Source organism: Triticum urartu, chromosome 1A, assembly GCF_056163025.1.
Source record: "Triticum urartu cultivar PI428250 chromosome 1A, HENAU_Tu73, whole genome shotgun sequence".
In the NCBI taxonomy this organism is placed as follows: domain Eukaryota; kingdom Viridiplantae; phylum Streptophyta; class Magnoliopsida; order Poales; family Poaceae; genus Triticum; species Triticum urartu.
Window position 1 is genome coordinate 423,336,790 of NC_141873.1, and position 17,649 is coordinate 423,354,438.

The window sequence follows — 17,649 nt, forward strand, 5'->3', positions numbered from 1 at the left end:
CTCTATAATTCCCTTCAATAAGCTATTTTCTTGCTCAAGTGTAACTTGGCTAGGAGAATCATTAGTGGAATCAAGAGAACTACTAGAAGCAACAATATTGGATTTAGCATGATCATTGTTACTACTAGCGGAAGAATCTTTCTTGTTAGATTTGACTTGAGGCATGTAAGTGGATAAGAGTAAATGCTTGGCAATGTAAGAAGAACTTTTCTTGCGGAGATGATCATTGATTGCCTTTAAGAACTCATGCTCTTGCTCAAGATTGAGCTTTTCAAAGCATAGTTTCTCATGAGCTCTTAAAAGTTCTCGATGATCTTCGAAGATAGTGTCATGAGCTAACTTAAGAGTTTTTAGTTCTTTAGTTAGAGCCTCAATCTTCTCCTTATCATTGTCATTCGTTTTATCTTGATTAGCATGATTAATTGGTCTTTCATCATACTATTCATCACTAGAGTTGTCACCAATCAAATCATCACCTAACAAGTCATCTTCATCACTATTGAAATCAACATACTCGGGGTGGGTTACCTTAGGACCTTTGGTCATGAAGCATCTTCCAATTCCTTCATTTGGTGAGTCAAATATGTCGTAGGAGTTGGTTGACACAAGTGCTAGACCGGCAACACCTTCATCTTGAGTATCTTCGGATTCGGAGTAATAACTTCTCTCGGAGTGGCTGTCGGAGTCGGAGCCGGATACCCATTCACCAACATGAGCTTGACGTCTTCGTCTTGTGTAGCTCCTTGATGATTTTTCCTTCCTTTCCGAATCCTTGCTTCTCCGTGAGTATCTTCGTTCATAACGATCATCTCTACTCCTTCTCTCTCTTGGTGGTGATCCTTTGCTTCTCCTTTTTGGAGAATCTTCTCTTCTCTTGTAGGGAGCCGTACACTCATTGGAATAGTGTCCGGGTCTTCCACAATTGTAACAATTTCGCTCTCGACTAGAAGATCTTTTATCATTGTAGGACCTTTACTTGGAGCTTCTATCTTTGCTTCTACTCTTGTAGAACTTGTTGAAGTTCTTCACCATTAAGCTCAATTCTTCGTTGAAGTCTTGTTTCTCACTTGATGATGTAGGGGCTTCACATGAGGCTTTATAGGCACCACTTGACTTGTTGTGAATTTCCTCTTTATCCTTAAGTGACATCTCATGAGCAACAATTCTTCCAATCACCTCCGTTGGCTTGAGATCTTTGTAATTGGGCATCATTTGGATCAATGTGCACATGGTATCATATTTTCCATCCAAGGCTCTTAGGATCTTCTTGATGATGAATTTATCGGTCATCTCTTCACTTCCTAAGCCGGCAATCTCATTTGTGATGAGAGCAAGCCTAGAGTACATTTCACCGACACCTTCACCATCCTTCAACTTGAACTTGTCAAGTTGGCTTTGAAGCACATCCAACTTGGATTCCTTGACTGAGTCGGTACCTTCGTGCATATCAATCAAAGTGTCCCAAATTTCCTTTGCATTCTCAAGGCAGCTGATTTTGTTGAATTGTTCGGGGCACAATCCGTTGAAGAGAATATCACAAGCTTGAGAATTGTATTGCAACATCTTCAACTCATCCGCGGTAGCTTCACGGTTTGGTTCTCTCCCAACAAAGAAGTCACCTTGCAAACCAACACACACAATAGCCCAAACAGCAGGGTTTTGTCCAAGAATATGCATTTTCATTTTATGCTTCCAACTAGCAAAATTAGTACCATCAAAGTAAGGACCTCTACGGTGATAATTTCCCTCGCTAGATGCCATACTCTCCTAGGTTGTGAAACCAAGGCTATGACTACCAAAAGCTATGGAGATCAAGCAAATGGAGACCAAAGCTCTGATACCACTTGTAGGATCGAAAGTATGCCTAGAGGGGGGGGTGATTAGACTACTTGACCAAATAAAAATTGAACCTTTTCCCAATTTTAGTTCTTCGCAGATTTTAGCTATTTTAGGACAAGTCAAGCAATCATCATACAATTCAAGCAAGCATGCAAAGAGTATATTGGCAGCGGAAAGTAAAGCATGCAACTTGCAAGAATATAAAGGGAAGGGTTTGGAGAATTCAAACGCTATTGGAGACACGGATGTTTTTCCCGTGGTTCGGATAGGTGGTGCTATCCTACATCCACGTTGATGGAGACTTCAACCCACGAAGGGTAACGGTTGCGCGAGTCCACACAGGGCTCCACCCAAGGGCAACGGTTGCGCGAGTCCACGAAGGGCTCCACCCACGAAGGGTCCATGAAGAAGCAACCACCCATAAAGGGTCCACGAAGAAGCAACCTTGTCTATCCCACCATGGCCATCGCCCACGAAGGACTTGCCTCACTAGTGGTAGATCTTCACGAAGTAGGCGATCTCCTTGCCCTTACAAACTCCTTGGTTCAACTCCACAATTTTGTCGGAGGCTCCCATGTGACACCTAGCCAATCTAGGAGACACCACTCTCCAAGAAGTAACAGATGGTGTGTAGGTAATGAACTCCTTGCTCTTGTGCTTCAAATGATAGTCTCCCCAACACTCAACTCTCTCTCATAGGATTTGGATTTGGTGGAAAGAAGATTTGAGTGGAAAGCAACTTGGGAAGGCTAGAGATTAAGATTCATATGATAGGAATGGAATGTCTTCGTCTCAACACATGAGTAGGTGGTTCTCTCTCAGAACATATGAGTTGGAATGATGTGTGTGTTCTGATGGCTCTCTCACTGAATGAGAAAGAGGTGGAGGGGTATATATAGAGTCCACACAAAATCCAACCGTTACACAGTTTTCCAATCTCGATGGGACCGAATCAATAAACTCGGTCTGACTGAAGTAGTAAACCTAGTGACCGTTAGGAATTTCGGTGGGACTGACATGCAACTCGGTGGGACCGATTCGGTTAGGGTTTGGGCATAACGTAATCTCGGTGAGACCGATTACACAAACTCAGTGAGACCAAATTTGGTAATTAGCTAACCAGAGAGTTCGTCAGGCAAACTCGGTGGGACCGATTTGCTCTTTCGGTGAGACCGAGTGGAACTCGGTGAGACCAAAAAGTTACAAAGGGGAAACACTGAGTTTACATTGCAATCTCGGTGGGATCGATTCGCTCTTTCGGTGGGACCGAAAAGTTACGAAAGGGAAACAGAGAGTTTGCAACCCCATCTCGGTGGGACCGAGATCCTTATTGTTAGAACCGAATTGCTAGGGTTTGGCAGTGGCTAATGACAAGTGAAACTCGGTGGCGCCGGATAGGAAGAATCAGTAGGACCGAGTTTGGCTTAGAGTTTAGGTCATATGTGGATATGGGAAAGTAGTTGAGGGTTTTGGAGCATATCACTAAGCACATGAAGCAAGAGGCTCATTAAGCAACACCTCATCCCTCCTTAATAGTATTGGCTTTTCCTGTGGACTCAATGTGATCTTGGATCACTAAAATATAAAATGAAGAGTCTTGAGCTTTTGAGCTTGAGCCAATCCTTTGTCCTTAGCATTTTGAGGGTTCCACTTTCATATCCATGCCATGCCAATCATTGAGCTTTCCTGAAATAATCATCTTGGAATAGCATTAGCTCAATGAGCTATATGTTGTTATGAATTACCAAAACCACCTAGGGATAGTTGCACTTTCACCAAAACACCACAATAGACGTATTTTGGTCATAAACGTCTACGACCATTCCAGAAGAAAGATCGCTATAGTCAGTTTACGACCGCCAACTTTTGACCTTATGTTTTTGGTCACAAAAAGGTCACAAATTGAAAACAGTGACCATTCAGTGACCAATAGTGCTGGTCACAAGTTGACATATTTCTTGTAGTGTGAATTCACTTCTCCGAGTTCTGTTTATCTGGCTTCTACTAAATGGATCTAGGTTGCTCTGAGTATTGATCTAAAAAAGAGGTAACTTCATGTCAGGATGCAGTTCCTGCGAGGAGGGAAGTATGGTCAACCTCGAGATCATGTTTCCAAAATGAGGCTGGATTACACACAAGGTGCCAGTTCCCTAATGATGCTGGATTAGACACAAGGTGCAAATTCCCAGATGATGCTGGATTACACACAAGCCAGGTGGAGTCGTGAGCTGTTCGTGTCCTCATGGCATTAGTAAAGGCTGAAAGAAAGCGTGCAGTAGCCCTTGAGAATGTAGCTGAGTTCCTGAAGAAGTGAAAAGAGCAATCAGATGCTCTCTTCACCCAAGCCAAAGAAGAGATGGAAGAAGCCAGAAATAAGCTAGCAGAGGCAGAGCAGGCTAGGCATCTCCTGCTATCTAAAACTGTTGCCAATACAAAATTTCCTTCATAATAGCTAGGTTCAAATGTTTATCCAGTCAGCATGCCTGTTGTGATGTCCGTGCATCTACTAATGTGGCACAAAATGTTTTTTTCAGGTCATGTAATAACAGCAATTACTTTCCAAACAATAACAGACGAAGCATTGGACATGGTATAGTTCACGCGCAAGCCCGACATTCCAAGTTAAACTTCCACATCAAACTCATGTTCACAGATATCTACACATTCATACATAATGTCCACAACCACGATTCACTTCAAAAGCCAAAAAAATTGTGAGGAGAGTTATAAATAAAGAAAATCCTCTACTAGTTCCTGCTACCAGTGCAAGCACAACAAGTCAAGACCATGCGTAAATTAATTATATTGTAGTCATTTTTTGTGTTCTAAAATGCATGCCAGCTCACGGAAGGACGTGTTGACGGCACACAGCAGATTCAATGAAGGCAGGCGGGGCAGTCTTAAGCTGGTTGCACGTGGCGAGGAGGCGTGCTTAGCCGGGCCTGCAGCGAGTGCGGCCCTCTTGGCCGGCGCACCGGTTCAATGCCTGTGCTAGGAGAGGTCGCGTCCGTGTCAGAGCAATCACTCCCTCCAGTCCTTTTTTGTTTGGGTATAACAAAATCTCGTTTTCCATTCACATTTTAGTGGTAGGAGTTGTGCGTCTGTGTTTGAGAGAGAGAGAGAGGAGACGGTAGTCGGGGTTGTCTGATCGGTAAACAAGTGAATAATGTCAGTCTGGGATGGAGACGAAAAGGAGACCGCAACAAATGTTGTGTCTACAGGAGAGATAGACAGAGTAATTTTAGTGGTATGAGTCATATGTAGAGACACATAGGGTGTGTGAGAGAATCCCATAGAGAGAAAGACAAAGTGAAAGACGAGTCGAGACTGTGTGTTTGGTGGTGAAAAAGAAAGCTTAGGTACCGAGTGATACCAGAGAACAGTAGAGATGTGAGAGATAATGAAAACCATGTAATTTATAATGATAGGGAGAGTGTGACACTTCTCAAGGGAGATGTTGAGAGACCATGTTTGCAAGGATAGGAGCAACATGAAGTGAGCGTGCGGGTGAGCTAGAGAAAAGAGAGTGATAGCTACCTGAAGGAGCATGCATGCGAGAGAGATGGGGGTGAAAGGAGTGAACAAAAAAGGGATTCAAATATTTGAATTCGAGATGATGATACATGTAATCCATACTCGAACAAAAATTGATCTATCAAACATGCATACTCATATGAATTCACGCACATCTATGTTATTTAATATGTAGATATTACTGATCCATACATTTTAGTAGAACATAATTTGGTTAAATTTTTTAGAATTCAACCTTAAGATTTCGAGATCGTTGTATTTGTAGATCATATTATACATATAAAGGAGCATAATTCTTTGTTGTGCTTTTGAAAGCATATATATAAAAAATGATGTATATATAATGTAATTCCAATTGAAAATGGATCCCGCCCGAAAAAAATAGAATACAAACGGTATTCGAATTGAGTTGGCATGGTAAACGTGCACTCTACAAAATTTGAACGAAGCGGGGAAAGTTGCAGTAACCGCCCGAAACCAAAGTCTGCGAGATGGAAATCACTATTGCCTATCCCTGCCACACAAAGCCTATATGCTAGATTTCTATAGGTTTCGATAGGGGTAGGTTTGTAATTTCACCCAAACGTGACGTAACCGCCTCTCACCCGGATTCATACACGGTGGGCGCCAAAACACAGTGTGTCCTCGGCCGAAATCGACTCCCTCCCCGATTAATATTCATACACGGTGGGGGTCAAAAACAAACTCTCCTCGGCAAATATTCGGTGTATGCAAGATTACTGTCCTATCCCCGACCGACTAGTGCTGCTGTGATGTAGTAGAAATTTGAAACGGGGGCTAAGTTTGTAAATTTCCTCGCATTTGAGACAAGCGCGCCCTGAATACATGGTTCCCCCCTTCCTCTCTACCTCCCTTTTCAACATTCGTACTCCGTGGGCGCCAAAACACCCTCTCCACCCCACCCTCCTCCGTCTGCCGCCGTCCGCCACCCCATCCACCGCCGTCCTCCTCCACCATGCCAGAGCTGATACCCCGACGCCGCCGTCCATTACAAGAGATCGACCTCTCTCATCCACGGCTTCGGACCAGGATCCTTGCATCCCATCCTCTCGCTTCATCCCCGCCGTTGTCCACCTTGTTGGCGCCGCTCCTATGACCGTCTCGTCCACCGCGCCCCGCCGCCACCGTCTACCCTCCTAGATCTTCTTCCACGCCGCCGACATCCATCGCTACCACAGCACTATCAAATTCTCAGCAGATGCCTACACGGCGCCGCACCAGAGGCGGTACTCTTTCGTATCTACTCAACTTATTTATTGCAGCAAGAAAATAGATCACCATTGCTTTACTCTGATTTCTTGTCTTGGCTGCGAAGTTTCCTTTGTCTGGTTTGCACCTCCAGATTCGCCATGGCACGCTCAACACCATACTCGCAATGCTTATGGTTTTCCCCTTTTATATTCCACACTAGTTAAATCACAGTAGACTAAATTTGAAAATTGGGTGAGTCAATTTTTCAGAGCTCGCCGGAGTTCGCCGGTGCGATCGAAGGGGCTTGGGTGGTTGTGGGGCCTCGCCGAATGAAGAAATCTCGATGCTGGTTGGGTTGGGGTGGGGGTGGGGGTGGGGTGGCGGAGGAACACAGGCGGTGGGGGCCGGTGGTCCGGCCGGCGGCCCATGCGGTGTTCTGTATGCGAAGAATCAGAGACGAGGAATAAGAAGGGTTAGGAGAGGTAGGATCTTCATCCAACTGCCTGAAATGGTCGAGAGACAGCTAGGCGCTGCATTCTTAATGCGCTCTGGTTCATCACGTGTGGGCACTGCGCAACCAACATTTTATTATCCAAAATCTGCTTGCTCTTCTTTACCATGTTCCTCTTCAGTTCTTCTTTAATATGTACTCTCTCCCTTCCTAAATACAAGTCTTTGTATAGATTCCACCATGGACTACATATGGAGCAAAATGAGTGAATCTACACTCTAAAATGTACCTGGATACATCTGTATGTGATCGATAGTGGAAATCTCTACCAAAACTTATATTTTGGAATGGAGGGAGTATGATAGTAGTACAGTATGTTCCTTGTACTGAAGATGAACAGGGACATTTGCAGTGTAGAGGTCTATACGGTCGGTTGTGATGGACACTTTGAGCCTCTTTGATTCGTAGGATCTTGTAAACATAGGAAAATTATTTGTAGTGGCCTGCCCACTTGAATCCTATAAGAATAGCAAGGAAATGTGAGGAGCTGTGTCGCCTTTGAGAGTTAAAATGATATTAATAGTACCGCACCTTCACTTGAAGAGAGCTGGTATCCGAAGCCTTTCTAGCCGTACCGGCAATACTAGCACATATATTCCAGCAAGTTCCAGTTTGCTGATTTTACTCTGATGCTTAAGTTTTTCCCGTTCTATCTACACTATGATCTGTGTAGCTGCTTTGTGTCGCACTAGCAGCAGTCCACTCTTGAAGCTAAACACTGCAATGACTTACAAAATTGGCACCAAGGCATTGAGTGCCATTCTGGATGCAATGAAACTCATACGCTCCCCACCTGTTGATTCTTATTCAGAATATTATCCTAATGACTATTCTAACCTCTAGGAGTCAAAGGCAGATGACCTGTCCTGTTCACCCATCAAGGTGCCTGTTCTAATTTGGCAATGTTTTACTAATTGCGGGTATCTTGCATATGTTGTCTTGCATTTCTTCTACTTTTTTGCACCGCCATCTGCTTATTTTACTCATCATATATGTCGAGATGCCATGCCCATCCATTATCAATACATATTCCATCTGTCATCATACCATGTTTTTCCACTCGAATGTTGTTCTTGTGCATCAGACATCAAAAAGGAAGAGGGTGATTGCCGAACCTGAAGGAGCACTAGCAAAGTCCTAGAAAAACACGGTGGTGCCGGAGAAATCAGACAGTAACCCACTTATATTGGATGTACAACCAGTGACACAAAATGTAGTACCGACTCCAGCAGACTGTACCCATACTTCACTGGCCACACCACTAGCCCCACCACACAGGACCTGCACTCCAGTAAAAGGTATACCGATTTCATTTGCCATAGCACCAGCTATACCACAGAAAAATCCCACTCCAGCAAAAAGTACAGCAAGTCCACCGGCCGAAGACCTATCCCAACTACAGAGACGGCCAATTCCTGCAGATTGGAACACCATTCCATTTATTCCAAGTTTAAAAGACAATGCTTTCAATGTTGTTAGGGACTACATGCATATATTCCCATCATGGGAAGATTATTGTGAAGACAAACACCATTTTCACATCTTCCTGTCCAACTTACGTGTAAGTGCTATTATTCATGGCTATTATTTTCCTGTGTTCTGCTGATTGAACACATCAATGATTTAAATTACATTGTTGTAACTAGGCGAGGGTCAATCTGGATAGTCATGATGAGCAAAGCTTGCTTGTGCTTTTCAAGGAAGCATTGCAGCAGTATCGGTGTTACCTGAGGAAATCACACTTTGATGGCAAGTCTATAAACGAAGACATTGAATGGAAAAACCTTGTTATGCACTGGTCTCGTTCCCAGGATGAGGTACTGTCTATGAAATCACATGACAATTTGAACTTCTACTTTTCCGCATGTGCCTTACAGATCTTTTTTGCAGGAAATCTGCTCGAGGAAGAATTCCGGTTTGACAAGAACGACAGGATATCTCAAATATGCTGCCCGCTGCTTTGCTCTTGTTAGTACCTGTTGTCCTGTATCACTATACTTGCATACATACCTGGTTCATTATGTGAGAGCAGTATGCATGATAGCTTGCTTATCAATTGTTCGCTCCAAATTATCTGATCTGTATGAATGGTTACATTAGTGTAGAATATATCTAATGCCAATGTTTTTTTAGCTCTGCGTTGTTCTTGTAAGTACATGCTGTCTTTTATCAGTGTACTTATAATGACAGGTAGTTGTTCATGTACCATCACTCTGCAGCTTATTTTCCTTTACCCTCCATTTTCTACACATCAGATCTATATTTACTCTTACCATAAGGTTGGTACTGAAGAAGTTTAGTTGTGCATTGCTCTTGGCTATACCTTTTGCCTGTATCGCTGCACTTACATTTATAGCTACTTGGTTATGTAGCATCACTCTTCATCTTATCTTAAATATTCTCCATTTTTTTGTATATTATCACATCTATATTTACTCTTAACAAAATGTAGAATAAAGGCAATGCTATTGAAGAAGATTCTGTGGTAAACTTCCTGAATTGCCCCCCATCAGCATGGACAAGGCCTTTATAGAGCCTGTCTTCACCAATAATGTAAGTTTGTCCATCTCAAGCCTTCAAACTTTGTTGTATATATTTGGTTAGGCATGAGTGCAACAGCTGTTTATTTTTGGTGTTTGCATCAAATTGCTTGTTTAATGTTTATTATATGTAGTTCATAAACAAAAGTTCGTCCTTTCTCAATTTAAGTTTTTAGTTGTACAACCAAGTTCCTTCTTCATACCATGTAAATTAAACTATACAGAGCAAGTGATCTTCTTTTGCACTACATATATGCTTCTATTCTTCATCTGTAATCCAGTGGTGTGGTGGACCTACCGACTACAGCACAATGTCATATTCTGCAATGTCTTAACTATGAAAAATGTCATATCATTCTACTATTATTTAAACCGTCTCTTTATTAGACAATCTGAAATGTTATAAATTGACAGCACACTAACCATTGATACTTATGAGTTCTTGATCTGTAATCCAGTGGTGTCGTGAAGCTGCCAACTCCTTCACAATGTCATTTCTTGCCATGTCTTGACCTGAACAATACCATATTGTGTTAATGCAAATTTAAACCATGTCACTTTATTCGTCAGTACGAAATGTGATGAATTGTCAGCACTGATACTTTTATGTGCAAAACCTGTCATCTGTCTACTTGTTTAGATTTCAGAGTGAGGAAGATATAAGTGTTGAACAAGCGCAATCCCATCATCTTGCTCAGCTGCTTGCGCTGCAGCTCCCCAGCAGGGCTAACCTTTCTTGAACTCTATTGAAGTGCTGTCGGTTTTTTATATTATTTTGTCAGCGTGTTTATTTGCACTGGTGGCGATCTTTGATGCCCAGTGTATGTAATCTGCTGTCTGCTTGTGCTTTATTATCATAGTGGTGAACTTTGATGCCCAGTGGATGTAATATGGCGTAATTTATTTATTGTATAGTATAGGTTTTTTCTTATTCACAATGCTGCAGTTATTTTACTGTATATATATCCTGTCTTCGCAGTAAACTGGCCAAACCGTAAAATTACGGTACATAAATCGGGCCGTCATGCAATCACGATGTAGGTTGGGTCTGAAACGTGCCGATGAGCTCACGGGCCGGCGGCAGCTCAAAAGGAACCCGGGCCATGATTGTGTGAATCAAATCACGGGCTTTAACAGGCCGAAAAATGGTCTCGGTCCTTGTTTGGCCCAATCAGATATCGGCTGCGAGCAGGCCGGATGCAAACCGGGCCGTAGTTAGGCCCAACTGTATGACGGGCTTTTAACAGGATGAAATTAATGTAGGGCCGAAATGTTAAATGGGCTCTTAACAGGCCAAAACTAATATCGGGCCGAATTACTAAGTGGGCCTTTAGCAAGTGGGCCCAAAAGCATAGTGTCCAGTTGACGGCCCAAAAGCATAATTAGGCCCAAAACCTCTTAAAGGGTCGGACCTGATCTGGGCCATAATTTGGCCCAGAACGTGGTAGGCTTTTAATGGGCCGGATCTCATATGGGCCACTATTAGGCCCGGAGCGTGGCAGGCCATTAAGAGACTGTATCAAATATGGGCCGACATTTGGCCCAAAACATGGCAGCCAGTTAATGGGCCGGCCTACTAGGGTCCTCAAAATCTTGTGGGCCTATAGCTGGGCCGGCCCATTAATGTCGGCGAAATCTCGTGGGCCTTTAGTTGGGCCGGCCCATTATGATCCGCAATAATTTTGTGGGCCTTTACCTGGGCCGGCCTATTATGGCACACAAAAATCTTGTGGGCCTGTACCTGGGCCGGCCCATTATGGCCTGCGAAATCTTGTGGGCCTTTAGTTGGGCCAGCCCATTATGGTCCGCAAAATCTCGTGGGCCTTTAGCTGGGCTGGCCCATTATGGCCCGCAAAATCTTGTGGGCCTTTAGTTGGGCTGGCCCATTTAAGCTTGTTTGGCCATGCCACGTGTCGACGTATCATAGGCGCCTTCTGTCCAGTGAGTGGATTACATCTGTCCCGACGATGAGCCCACACGTGTTTCCTCTAGACAATGATGATTTTACACGTGGAAAATCCCCATTGGTCGGGGCTGTTAACGGGTTATCGGATCCAAAACCCGACCCGATAGCATAACGGCGTTCCATTACGGTAGATGCCATGTGTCGGTCACCCTTGACATAAGCACTTTTGTGACGCGTGATTTATCGTCATGGAAGTGGACACTTCCGTGATGATAATTTTGGTAATGTCATGGAACACTTCTACGACAGCACATGTATGACTATCTTGATTCTGTCATAAATTTTTCATGGATGTACATGCATGACAAAAAAGCGACCTACTATGACAAACACGTATCATCACGGAAGTGTATTTTTTTTGTAGTCCCACCTGGCTTGTGTGTAATCTAGCATCATCTGGGAATTTGCACCTTGTGTCTAATCCAGCATCATTAGGGAACTGGCACCTTGTGTGTAATCCAGCCTCATTTTGGAAACATGATCTCGAGGTTGACCATACTTCCCTCCTCGTAGGAACTGCATCCTGACATGAAGTTACTTCTTTTTTAGATCAATACTCAGAGCAACCTAGATCCATTTAGTAGAAGCCAGATAAATAGGACTCAGAGAAGTGAATTCAAAAGGAAAAATATAAAAACAGACTACATGGTGAGAACACCCACTTCCTACATCAAGCTAAAACCAAAAGCACTAGGACGATTAAGACCCTTCTCATTACACATCAAAGAACACGAGGCTAAGAGGAACAAAAACTACAACATATACACATCAAAGAACACGAGGCTAAATAAAAGTAATTGAAAGGGTGTTACTTACCAAAGCTCGTTTTACATGTTCGGTACAACTCCTTGTTAACTTGCCACGCTCCTTGAAGATGTCCCCAATATCCCGTGTTTGGTCTTCATTGCTCCTCTGCATGTTCACACTCGTTGTTTGAAAATCTCAACATGGCAAGGAAAATATACTAGTAGTAATACTCACGCATCTTGTGGGCAACATTAAAGCACTCGTCTGCCATGTTAGAGCATCTCCAACAGAAGCACAATGCGCGGCACATTAAAGAAGCGTTTACAGTGCTGAAATCGAGAAGTAGAGATAGAGAGTAGAGACATAGATAGTTCAACTACCCCTCGTCATCCGACCGCTCCTCGGTGATGTCGTCATCCCACATCTCATTGTAGGCGTGAAGATACTGATCGTTGTCGAATTCCCAGGGCGACGCTGCTCCTAGCCTCATGTTCAATTGATCGACCGCTTTTCACGTACGCTTGTCCTCGCGATAGGCGGTTCGCTCCTCCCTCCTCTTCTCCCTCTCCGCCCTCCTTTGCCCGTAGAACTCACGCTCGTTGATGATGTCATGTGGGAAGCATTGGCACCACAACGCCATGGCTTCATCGTCCATCTCGGAGATGCTGAGACGGTGCTCCCACCTCCAGTTGTCACGACGATCCTCATGGGTGATAAACCGTGGCTGATGCGCGAGCTCCTGCGCCCGCTCCCGCGTTGGCACGTTGGGGAAGTTCAATGTTCTATGAGGCCACCGGAGGTGCCATGCCGCCACATCGTACGCGCATGCGGCCTCGTTGGCGGTGTCAAAATTGCTGAGGCCGAGGCGCATCCCGCGGAACCGGATCTCGGTGGAGAAGCCACCGGAGGGGGGCGCGCAGGCACCATGGTATCCCCAAGATTCCTGGCGACGCGGCGGCATGGTGGCGCGACGGCGGTGAGGCAAGAAAGAGCGGGGAGAGAGCTATGGCGAGGCGCAGAGCGGGGAGAGAGCGGTGGCGAGGCACGGAGCAGGGAGAGAGCGGTGGGAGGGCGTTGGATTTTATAAAGAGCTCTAGACGTAGCGCGCCAAAACTAGCGCGTGCCCAACCGCTTTTTCCCCTGCGCGTGCGATCCTTTCTCGACGTTCCTACTATCTCTACTCTCTTCTCTACTGTTATATTTATTTTATTTTTAATATTTATCTCTACTCTCTTCTCTACTGTTATATTTATTTTATATCTAATATTATCTCTATTTCTCTAATCTCTACTCTTTTTTTCTTTTAAAAACAGAGTTGGTGACGATGGTGTGCCTGCCATCCTGCAATATAGGTCGTCCGATTTATATCCTACGGATAGGAAGGAAACTATGGCTATTTGCAGAAAGATACCCACACTCCTCTCCTGATTTGCAAATAAGACCTTCCCTCGTTCATCCTTTTCTCCTACAAGATAAACTACTGATACAAATGCATCTTGATTTGCGTGCAACGCATGGGCATATTGCTAGTTCTAAAAAACTTTCCATCATTTCCCACACTACTTGTTGTAGATGAAGAACCTACCCAAGCACAGCGCGATACAGGAGCAACGCACAATTACAAGCTGATATTTTGTTGGACAATGGAGTCTATAACCAATTACTTTTATGGGAACAATAGCAACCAGGAAATTTGAAGGGTAGGTATGAACTAAATTGGAACTGCATATGTACTTATAGGTGATTCAATACACACATTACCAATCGAGGAGGAGAACGACGGTCGCAGCGGCTGTCGGTGTTAAGACCAGCGGATCTCGGGTAGGGGGTCCCGAACTGTGCGTCTAGGATCGATGGTAACAGGAGACGAGGGACACAATGTTTTACCCAGGTTCGGGCCCTCTCTATGGAGGTAATACCCTACGTCCTGCTCGATTCATCTTAATGAATATGAGTATTCCAAGAGTTGATCTACCACGAGATCGTAATGACTAAACCCTAAAAGTCTAGTCTGGCTATGATTATGAGGATTCGGGGTATCTACGGACCTAGCCCTCTGGTTTATATAGACATGGGAGGGATCTAGGGTTACACAAGGTCGGTTACAGAGAAAGGAATCTTCATAGTTGATCGCCAAGCTTATCTTCCATGCCAAGGAGAGTCCCATCTGGACACGGGTAGTCTTCGGTCTTCATATCTTCACATCCCATCAGTCCGGCCCATATGCAATAGGTCGGATGCCCGATGACCCCTTAGTCGAGGACTCCCTCAGTAGCCCCCAAAACAGGCTTCAATGACTAGGTGTTCGTCATACAGATAGTCTTCGGCATTGCAAGGCAGGTTCTTCCTCTTATGACTTTAAAGTGATGTATTCGGCCGTCCATTTAATGTCGCACCCCTCGGCTTCCGTGCCTTCCTGACTCCGGCTTCCACGTGTGGAATGAACACAAGAGGTCAGGGTATTTTTACATATACCACCCTGACCGTACCAGAAAGGTGCCTATTTAAAGAGAATAGATCTCAGATCCCCTCCAAATCCACGGAAGAGATCTTCAGAGCTTACGGACCAGAACCACCCCAACATGGCTAGCGCTCGCAGCTCTTCCTCTCGTCCCCACAACTCTGAAAGGGGAATTGGGGGAGATGCTCAGTTTCTCACAGTCAGTTGGTGAAGCTACAAACACAGGGCTTTCTCCCCCCCCCCCCCCCCGCGGATTTGGTCCCTATACGAGCCGGGATGACGTCCTTCAATGGCGGGGCTCAAGCGGAGAACTTCCCCAATCTATCCAGGGGAGAATGAGTATGCTTCATCCCCTTCGTGTTAAGAGGTGTCGGATTTCCGATCCATCCCATTCTCCGAGGTCTACTGGACTATTATGGCCTCCAACTGCACAGTCTCACTCCCGCCTATATCCTTCATATTGCGGGTTATGTCGCTCTATGCGAGCTATTCCTTGGCTGTGAGGCCCACTTCGATTTATGAAGAAGACTGTTCTGCCTTGTCCCTCGCAATCAAGGAGGGTCAATATTTGAAGTGGGGGGAGCCGAGGTGTGGTGCATCACTGGCACCGGATACCTGTCCGACACGCCAAAGAAGGCTTCCGAAGAATGGCCTTTCGAATGGTTCTATATCGATGACGTCGCTCTTCCTGACCCTGTCCGTATGGGCCTGGCCGAATTTTCAAGTGCTCCATTGAAGAAATGCCATAGCTGGCATCCTCGGAGCCTCGAGGAAGAGGATAGTGCAGAGATCAGTCTGTTGCTGGGCAAGATTAAGATGCTTGCCCAGTCCGGATTGTCAATAGTTGAGGTAATGGCGATCTCCATAGCGCGGGTGGTCCAACCACTCCAATACAGAGGGCTACCCATGTGGTACTAAAACGGGGAAGACGATGCCTCACGCTGCGGTCAGAAGGGCCCAAAGATCCCTGTTGCTTTGGCCAAAATATTGGCTGAACTATATAAAGGGGAGACGAAGGAGTTCACCCGTCTGTAATATCGAGATGGATTTTCCATGTATAATCCTCCTAGCTGGGTAAGCTTTTAACTCCACTATTTTACTCCTCTCCATGAATTATTTTTGACGGGCAGTATACTATCCGCTCATAATAGGAATGGCAAAAAGCTGTCGAGTGGATCCATGACCCTGCCCCTCAGCCGAAGAATCGCAACCGGGATCCTGACCCCAGATATGAAGAAGATATGGACATATCTGTGGAGCTCGAGGATGGAATATTCTATCGAACGAGGTATGATGGTACAAATGTACCCATCATTGCCGATTAGCCCGGTCTCCTTCCCGCTTCACATGCAAGTAATTCGAAGATACCTTGTCCAAGAGAGTTTTCTCATTCTTCCTCCACCACCGCACTGTCATGTGCTCAAAAGGGGAGGCGTTCGGTGCGCCATGCTGCCCCAGGGGCATCTCCGAAGAGAGCGTCCCCCACACGGGGCAAGCCTTCGGAGAGGAAGGCAAACGAAGATACGGTTGAGCCTTCATCAAAGAGGTATGGGTTTGCACATATGCACTTTGGCAGTCACATCCAACTATGACCTTTCTGTTTATCCTGTATTAGGAAAAAGGTGTGCCGGACTATATTCGGGGGTCAAGCCGGTCATACTTCCCACAGCTAGGCTCCAGATCCTCCCATAAAGTTGGGGGCTGATACAAGGTTAATGCCGGACTGGCCTCCAGCCAAGGATTCAGATGATTTATCCGTCACTAACTCGGAAGTGGAGAGCGCCATGAATCATCGGCGCCGAAAGGCCATTTTACAAGACCCTGGCTTTTCGGAAGAGGCTTTTAATGACTTCAGCTCGGCTGATGCATATATCCGAGCTGCTGGAGATGGGCTTAACAGAGCTACAAAGCATCGTTTAAAATATGTGCGGGTAAGTTTACTTTGTCCGAATATGATAACCATATGCCAGTAGCCCCTGAGACTTGAAGCAGTTGGTACAACTGATTTAATTATCATTGTATAACCAGGTTCTTATGGAGAAGAACGACCTGCTAGCCCAGGAGCTAGAAAAGTGTCAGACGCAGCTAACTGCTGCCCATGCCGAACTAGAGAAATCCAAGAAGGCGTCTCCTGGTAATGTTTCCCTCCATCGAGAAACGAATATTATATGCCAGCTGTGCTGATACTGTCGCTTGTCTCATAACAGGGTCATCGAACCAACTGGAAGAGAAACTGAGGGCCGCTCAAGTGGGCGAGAAAGAGGAAAAAAGACTACATGCCGCAGGTGAGCGCGTTCTGACCCGAGTCAGAGAGGAGAAAAACAAACTCCAGGATTCCAACATCCAGCTAGGCGAGGAACTGAAAGATGTGCGGGGCCACCTGGCCGACTCCGTGAAGGAGAATAAAAGGCTACGAGGCGGCATATTCAGTATGTGATCGAACTTACCTTATAATACTTCGGAGATGAAAGGTACTGACAAAGTTAAGTTTGCAGGTATGCTGATAGGCCGTCCCGAAGAGGAAATGTCCGGATTGTCGGATGATCTGCTGCAGGGGCTGTCGCAAATGCACAAGAAAGCTCGGCAGGCAATGCGGAGTGTTCCTAAGGCCTTATGGCCATCCACCTCCCCTCCAGGAAGTATGGAGGAGCTTGTAGAGCTATTCATGGGAGCGCAGCAACGTATCCGATTATGGAAAATATCGGCCTGCCGGGAGCGTCGGCGAGAGGCCTGGGCCATGGTGAAGACACGGTATACCAAGCTTGATCCGAATCACATGGCCCAGGTTGGACCTTTAGGGTCAGATGGGAAAGAAGTGACCGTTAATTTGGTATATGAC

At 45.2% G+C, this 17,649-nt stretch overlaps 1 protein-coding gene across 1 annotated transcript; it reads right to left on the reverse strand.

Moving 5' to 3' along the window:
• Positions 1-12,860: 12,860 nt before the first annotated feature.
• On the reverse strand, positions 12,861-13,310 carry LOC147991515 (ethylene-responsive transcription factor 13-like). Its single transcript, XM_087538705.1, has one exon. It carries the CDS (start codon positions 13,308-13,310, stop codon positions 12,861-12,863), a length of 450 nt encoding a protein of 149 aa, XP_087394831.1.
• Between the last annotated feature and the right edge of the window lie 4,339 nt (positions 13,311-17,649).